At 33.4% G+C, this 7,824-nt stretch overlaps 1 protein-coding gene across 1 annotated transcript; it reads right to left on the bottom strand.

The window, feature by feature from the left end:
• On the bottom strand, positions 1 to 5,947 carry LOC127093565 (kinesin-like protein KIN-7N). Its single transcript, XM_051032516.1, has 18 exons — positions 5,745 to 5,947; positions 5,573 to 5,662; positions 4,975 to 5,093; positions 4,774 to 4,887; positions 4,602 to 4,683; positions 4,456 to 4,523; positions 4,263 to 4,349; positions 4,030 to 4,172; positions 3,839 to 3,941; positions 3,663 to 3,743; positions 3,003 to 3,071; positions 2,869 to 2,928; positions 2,600 to 2,746; positions 2,028 to 2,336; positions 1,741 to 1,833; positions 1,328 to 1,486; positions 977 to 1,243; positions 1 to 503 (listed from the first exon to the last, which is right to left on the bottom strand). Exons 1-18 carry the CDS (start codon positions 5,887 to 5,889, stop codon positions 162 to 164), a joined length of 2,478 nt encoding a protein of 825 aa, XP_050888473.1. The 5' UTR covers positions 5,890 to 5,947; the 3' UTR covers positions 1 to 161.
• Positions 5,948 to 7,824: the final 1,877 nt, after the last annotated feature.

Here is a 7,824-nt window from a genome sequence, read left to right as displayed (position 1 = left end):
AACACTAACATGTCTTCCATTTCCAAATGACAATTGTGTCTATAACAAATGAGGCTAGAATTCAATCAATGTAGAATAATGGTATGTAACTAAATAGTAGTATAATAATAATAATACATGAGCAATGCAACACATTAAGATGTTCATGGTTTACAACATATCTAGTTGTGACACCCAAAAGATGGTGTTTCGGCTCTCCATTTCTCAATTTTGGTCTTAAGATCACTACGCAATGAAATAAGTGATTCCTGACGACAGACAAAAGCTGCAGTAAATTGCTTAACCTCCCCTTCTAGATTTTTCCTTCTCTGTACTTCATTACTTAAATCTTTCAAAGCATTTTCCTTTTGGTTTGAAACCATTGCAAATTTATCAGACGATTCAGAGAACTTCTGTAGCAAGGAGTCTCTTTCGTTCTTCAAAAGTAGTAACTCCTTTTCCAAGCTTTCATTTAAAGCATCCTTCGAGTAAGCAGTTTCTGTTTCTCCTCTCAAACCAGAGCCCTTTTGTCACAAAAATTTAGTTTAGGATAATTCAGAACCTCTCCTAACTATTTTTTCAAGTAAAGTTGAATATCGTTCATTTCATTTGAAAGATTTTTAGAACGAAAATAATGATATCTATAATAAATCAGCCATAATATGATTTAACCATGAGAGATCTAGTATAACACATTTCATTTCTTACAAATTGCAATCCTGATGTGACACACATATTCGACAAATACAAATAGATTGAACACTGATTTTGACGATTTTGTAAAGGGATATATAATCATACATAAAGCTACTATATCTATAACTTTTTTTTAGTTATTTGTTCAATTTCAGCTATTGAACAAATGCTAGTCAAGGCTTTAGTTACTAAGTGGTATTAATGGCAACAGAGTTTTGAAAAAAGACATTCCTAAAAACAAGACACAGAATAAAACCATGATTGATGATTGATATCTTGATATTTGAGGCGAGACAACTACCTTGTGTTCGCAGCTGCACAAAGGAGGCCTCTCTTCATTTCCTGTTGTTGAGCTTTCCGATAACTCCAGTGATGCAATTATGTTATTCATCCTCTCATGAAACTCTTTTTGTTGTTCTTGGATTAAAGCATTGTTTGCGGCGGAAGACCTTTCACCATTTCTATTCATTGTAAAGTGACCTTCCAAAGTTGAAAATAGTTGTGCACCGATTTCACTCACGGTTGAAAGCATCTTTTCAGTTGAGAGTTTTCCATCCAATGCAAATCTCTGTTTAGAATACAGGAAAAAGTTAACTTACTGTTTCATGGAATGATCATGGCAAATAAAACTGATATGGTGCACTCATTCAACCTGCATTACTGATAAAACCTCTTCAAAATTAGCTTTGTAGTTTTCCACGGATTCCGATAACCTCAGAGGCAATTCTTGAGTAAGTTGTGTTTCTCGTTGATTCTCTAGGCTCCCGCCTATTAATTGCTTGCTTGTTGGTTCTTCCTCTGGATGCTTTCTCTGGATTAATATGCATCAACACAGCACAATACAGAGAACACTTTAAAAAAATATGTTCGGCTGTATATCTCTAGATTAGCAGTACTAAATGGATTCAAAATATTGACAAACCAAATCGACAATATTATAGAAGAGGTCACAAATATCAAGTTAAACAACTTTGTTTGGTGATCTTCTGGCTTACTACTAACAATATCTGACGTGTCAAATTTCATTTTCACCAAAGTATGAATGATACTATATTGCACACTAACCTCCAGTTCAGATATCTTTTCATTTGCAAGTTCTAGTTGTCTTCTCAAATCTTGAACCTCTCGTTCATACTTTTCACTTTGATTTATACAACCCTGACAAACATTAGGCAAAGGAAAAAACTATAAAAAAGCAGCACACATACGCATAAAAAAAGAAAGGTTAATATGGTATGACTTAAAAGCAAAGCATTCGTAACACAGTGCTATTAGAAGTACTTAGCAATTAAACAAAAGACATAAAAATGAAAATTCCTATTAAAAGATAGAAATAACAGGTATGAACTTACAGGAGTTGTATCACTTGGTGGGAATGATTGATAATTTCGAGGAGGAGTCAATTGAAGAGAATCAAGGTCCGCGACATAACCATTGTTCATTTTCAACCACATATCTTCATCAGCCACGTTGCTGAAAGCATCTGGAAGAGGACTACTATTTGGCGGACTACTATCTAGCAATATTGAATTCCTTGACCGCTTAACAACAAAAGCACTTGCTGCCTTTAAAGAGGGAGATTTAAATATATCTCCTTGAGACGCGCTGTTAATGTCACTGTACTCTTCCATAAATCCTTGTCTCCTTGAATATCTAGGCGCCTAACAGTACATGAGAGTTATTGGAACAACAAAATGGAGCAAAAATGTCAAAAGAAAAGAGTGGGAAAGAAAAGCAACATAAAAAGGAAAACTATGAATTGTCCAGAGGAACAAATATGTTCATGCATATATACTAAGTAACATAAGGATCTAAATAGACTACACAAATGACAAAGTTGTGCATGGAAATGTTATATTAAAATTAGAAAGTATTAGCATTTAGCTTCTTATGGCCTTATTAGTTCATTTCTTATGAGATTTACCTGGTTGTCATTCGTCACACAGTTTGAGATTGAGAACGATGTAGTATTGGAATTTTCAATTTTCATCCGTTGCTCTTCCATCCATTGATTACGCGATTTCCTCTCTTCTTCCAATTCCATTTCAAGCTTCCCACGCTCCATTTCATACTAAATAGTGGAATATGAATACATAATTAACACAACAATGAAAAAGAGATTTCAATTAATGCTTTAACATGATTTAATTGTAACTCTGCATAGTGTACATAAACTTAAAAAGTAAAACCTGCCTTGAGCAAATCGTTCCTGAGTTTAAGAACCTCTTGCTCGAGCACCCCAGCATGGGATCCCTAATCAGAAAATATTAATATTAAGATTTTCAGACACGAGGTGTAAACAAAAATTATCATCAAAAGACAATTACCTCAAGTTTCTTACGAAGTTCTTCAATCTCTAACTGTTGCCGCTTTAACAATGCTGCATCTGTCAGAATCTGTACAATTCCAAACATTAAGAAATTCGTTTTACAAACAAGAACTTAAGTAACATCCAGCAAATAGAGACAAACATTTCCCGACAAAAACAAGTAACATGTAGAGAAAATTTCAGACTTATTCCAATTCCTTGGCCTGAGTTAGCTTCCTAATATAATTGTCCTAATTCGTCTCCTATTTTCTTCTTCAATAGATAGTTTAGTTATATACAATGATTATTAAATCAACTGATGTTAGACAACACAGCACTACAGACTTGCATAATTCTGCGACCAGTACAAGCCAAGTCTTGCCAATAAATCGCTTTAAAGTTTCTTCAATTGTGGCAAATTTCAAAAGAAAAAAATAACTATCATCTTGAAATTTACTATGCATGCTCAGTAAGATCTGCATGGTGGAAAATGACAGTCATTGTAAACTTTGTAAAGTGCTAACATTTCAACAATTCTAGAAATATGAGTGACAACACAACCATCCGCAAAACTAAACAAAGTAACCTCTATATCATAGTGAAAGTCAAATGGAAAATATCAAACAACGTAAAACATAAACGGCCGAAAAAAATATTAAATAGGGCAACAAATACAGACCTCATTCACTTGAACACAATTGGTTATGCGACTGGCTCTACTAGCAAACTGAAGAGTTCCCTTTGTTTCTTCGATGTGAACCTAATTCATATTAAAAATATTGGAGTTGTGAAATCATATACTAATCATCAGACAAGAATAAAAAGAGAGACACAACAAGCAAGCACGGCCTCTACCTCTTCTGGTGCTACGGTACAAATAATGGAAGTTTTGGCATTTCCACCAAGAGCAGGTTGGAGTATTCGTGTTAACTTACTATCACGATATGGGATGTGCCCCCTACAATTAAAAACAATATATCCAACATTATTGACTTAAGCTATAAAATTAGAATGATGTACACAAAGCAGAGCCAAAAAATTTATACTTTTGTTTTGAGCCTTCACTTAGTTTATTAATCACATTTCCTAGAATCATCAAGCTCTTGTTAATATATTTTCCTTCTTTCAAACGTACTCCATCAGCTCCGGTCTTTGCGATCCTTTCAGATCCGGCAAGATCCACTAAATTCTAATTCCACAAACTCAACTATATAAGCATGCAACTTTGTAAGAAATTCTTATATAAAAGTAATATGAAAGCAAATGAAATAGTACAAACCAAGACTGAAACTCGAACAATGTCATTTGAAGAATCATCAGAAGAATCATCAGAAGAATTGAAATCCTTCCCCTTGCTTTCAATCACCTTCATATTTGATTAAAAGATATTTGGTCAGTACTATTTTGATAAAAAAAACCATATTATGTGAAAAGAAATGTATTACAAAATTTAAAAAGAAATGAGGAAATACCATTCTAAATATGGTATGTGATCTGCTACTTCTAACATTCATATTTGTCTCACCAAAGTGTCTATTCTCTGCAAAATCAAAAGAATCATCTAACTTCTAATTAATAAAAGAAAAAAATCAAGCGGTAGAACACTAAAACTACAAACCTTCCCCTGCTTTAATGAGATTCAGCACTTGTTCAGCATTATTGACAATTTCCTCTCTGAGTCCTGCAACAAATACTCCCCGCTGAAAAATAAATAAAAATTATCAGTCCATGTTCTTTACATGATTATTACATATAATCCATACACCAACATTAAGTAGCAAGTAACCAACCTCCAAACTCTCATGAATTTGCAATTTCTGGTTTTCAACAACAAGAAGGTCATTAATCTCTTCATTATAAATCTCCATATAGGAAACACGAATTAAAAACTCCCGTTTAGACATCTGAAAAACAAGCAAACAGGGCGTAAGCATAGCAAGAACAACATAATGACTCATCATCAAGGTTAAAATCAAAAGAAGTTCCCCTACCGTCTCTATTGTTGCAAATATATCTTTAACTGCCCGAGGAATCACTCCAGGGTCAGTTTCACAACCATTCATTGTGAAAGTCTTCCCACTACTTGTCTGTCCATAAGCAAATGCAGTCCCTAACCATATCATATAACTATTGTCATAACTTCATTAAATTCATATTTATACCCAAATCTAACACAAAGTAACGGTTGCCACACCCTAAAACAAGATAAAATAACTTTTTTTTGTTTAATTAAAATAAAAACATACACTCAGTTGATCTGGTTTGATTCCCTTAAGCATTAAAAGCATGCAGTCTCAAACATTAATTCAATAAATTAATTTTAAACAATCTCAATTGCCTGGATCCCTTTCCCTTAAAATTAAGATCAATTCAAACCCTAGACTTCAATTTTGGACTAATGAGAGAGAATCCAATTCCATCATTTGACACCAAAACTATGACTACCGAATTGAATTTTTCAGGAGCTTAATTAGTTTGCATTCAGCAATGTTTAGCTACTAACAACTTGAGTAAAACTAAGATTAAAGGTTGAATTGATAGTTTAAGAAATTGAACCAAAATATAGTATAATAGTTTGAATTTGGATACCGTTGAAGCCATTGAGCGCAGCGAGAATGATATCCTTAGTGAGAAGTTCGTACACACTTGAATTCGTGCTAGATTCATCGAATATATGATCTGAGAAAATTCGAAAATTGAAGTTGAAAAAATAAGAAGAACACGAAATTGATAATGATAATTGAATTGAATTTATATGTACCGAAAGCATATGAAGAGCCGGAGAATGGAGTTCCGTGAATTCTGTGAAGAGAGATACGGTTATCTTCAACTTTCCAGAAACTTCCATTGATGGAATCTTCAGAAACCAGAGGACGAACTCGAACGGCGACGCAGATCTTCTCCATTTGCTTTTCTGTTCTGCACTTGGGAGCGGGATTTGCTAGTTCCTTTTTCTTTGCGGAATTTGAATTGAATGTTTCTGTATTGACGGAAATGCCCTCGGTCAAACGGATATTTAATTAGAACTATTAATCTCGGACCCCACATATATATACCCTACTTCCAATTCTTGATTTTATTTTAACTCTTTTGCACATATAGTACTCTGAATTTTTTTCAAGAAAACTTCAGCATCTATTGTCTTTCAAAGTCAAGAAATATAAGTAAACAAAATTTTGTGTTTAGTAATTTTTTTAGTATATTGGAATTTTAAGAAAACGCTTTTTTATAAAAAAAAAATATGGTAAATAGTATGTGAGACATGCAAAAACAATTAGACTAGACATATTGAATTTTAGTGCACATCGGGGCTAAGTATGTGGAAAAAAATGGGTGTTTGGCGTAGTTGATCTAAATATATGGAAAAATTGTATAGATGAGATGAGTTTTCACCGTATATTTGAACTAAATACGTGGAAATTTTGCATGCATTCACTTTTTTTCTTCCTTTTTTTTCACCAATAGATTTGAAGATGATTTCAGGATTGATATACTTGTATCCACCGCATCTCATTATAGGAAGGTTGAAGTTATCACTAGACTGCAAGTTCGAGGTCATAAAGGTGTATGTCGGGTGTTCTATGATGTTGTAGGATAATGTCTTGATTTTTATATTTTGTGAAAAGATGGCACAAAGAGACAATCTCTTCTCACGTATCATTCTGAGATGATGATCACGGTAGACAATTTCTCTACTTTATTGCATGTTTTACTTGCTAGTGAGTTCTATATCTTTCCATTATTAAGTCTAAAGCTCACAGTCATAAACACCCATTTATATTTGAGAATGTCTAGGTAGGTAGCTTACGTTGAGGTAACCAAATATAGAGGTTTTCATTTTCTACTTGCTTGGTTGCGAGAAGTCTATTTATGGGAGCATCATTGTGTGTCAACTGACTGATGTATAATATCTGTTATGCTACATATTTGTGTTGTTGCTGCTGATGTATGCCCTAAATGTATGTTCTTCTGCTACTGCTAATGTTTGCTCTGAGTATGGGGTTCCCTTGATACTCAGTTATGTTGCTGCAACATCTGGTTTCTAACAACAGACAAATGTTATTGCAATTATGGTTCAGATTTAATCCAAGTTTTACTCTACAAACAAGATTTATATGAAAAGGGTTAATTTGGATATTCTAGTGCAACATGTGGAACACGATGTTCCAACATGTGTTCAGTGCAACATCTGGCCCTGGTCAGCAGGCCATGATGGATGTTGTTAGGTGCAAAAAAATTTATTGAGATTCAATCAAATTTGTTGTAGATTATTTAATAATGTTTGTGTGATTTGTTTGACAACTGTTGAAGATCAAATCAGATTTAAATGGAGATTTAAATTTGAATTTGAAATATAACAAATCATATTTTTGTTGGATATATTTACGGAGAAAATCGAATCCAATAGATTCAGATATTATTCAGGACAAAATTAAATAAGAAATCTAAAGGAGAAAAATCGCATAATGCATTGCTATTTAAGGAGACTCAAATATCATGTTTGAGAGAAGTTTTTGTGCATTGGGACTAAGTACTTTGTGCTAGGATTTTTGAGTCTTTTTTTACTTGTATCCATGCTAATGTTATCACTCATATAATGAGGATTAGTGTTGGATCTTGGTTATGTACACCACACTATTGCTTCAGTAACTTGGCATAAGTGTTAGTTTATCTTGGTTGAGTTGTAAATTCAATATTCAATAGAGTTGTTATTGAAGTTGATCACTCGAGATTAGTAATTGAGAGAAAGTGAGATGAGTTCTCATATTTAGTGGGAGTCCAAAATAGAAAGTAACTAGGATTAGGAAGAGACTTTGAACAAAATGGGGTTGTTGTTCATA

This window comes from Lathyrus oleraceus, chromosome 6 (assembly GCF_024323335.1).
Source record: "Lathyrus oleraceus cultivar Zhongwan6 chromosome 6, CAAS_Psat_ZW6_1.0, whole genome shotgun sequence".
In the NCBI taxonomy this organism is placed as follows: Eukaryota; Viridiplantae; Streptophyta; class Magnoliopsida; order Fabales; family Fabaceae; genus Lathyrus; species Lathyrus oleraceus.
The sequence above is the reverse complement of the archived record's forward strand: the minus strand, read 5'-3'. Positions and strand labels throughout refer to the sequence as shown.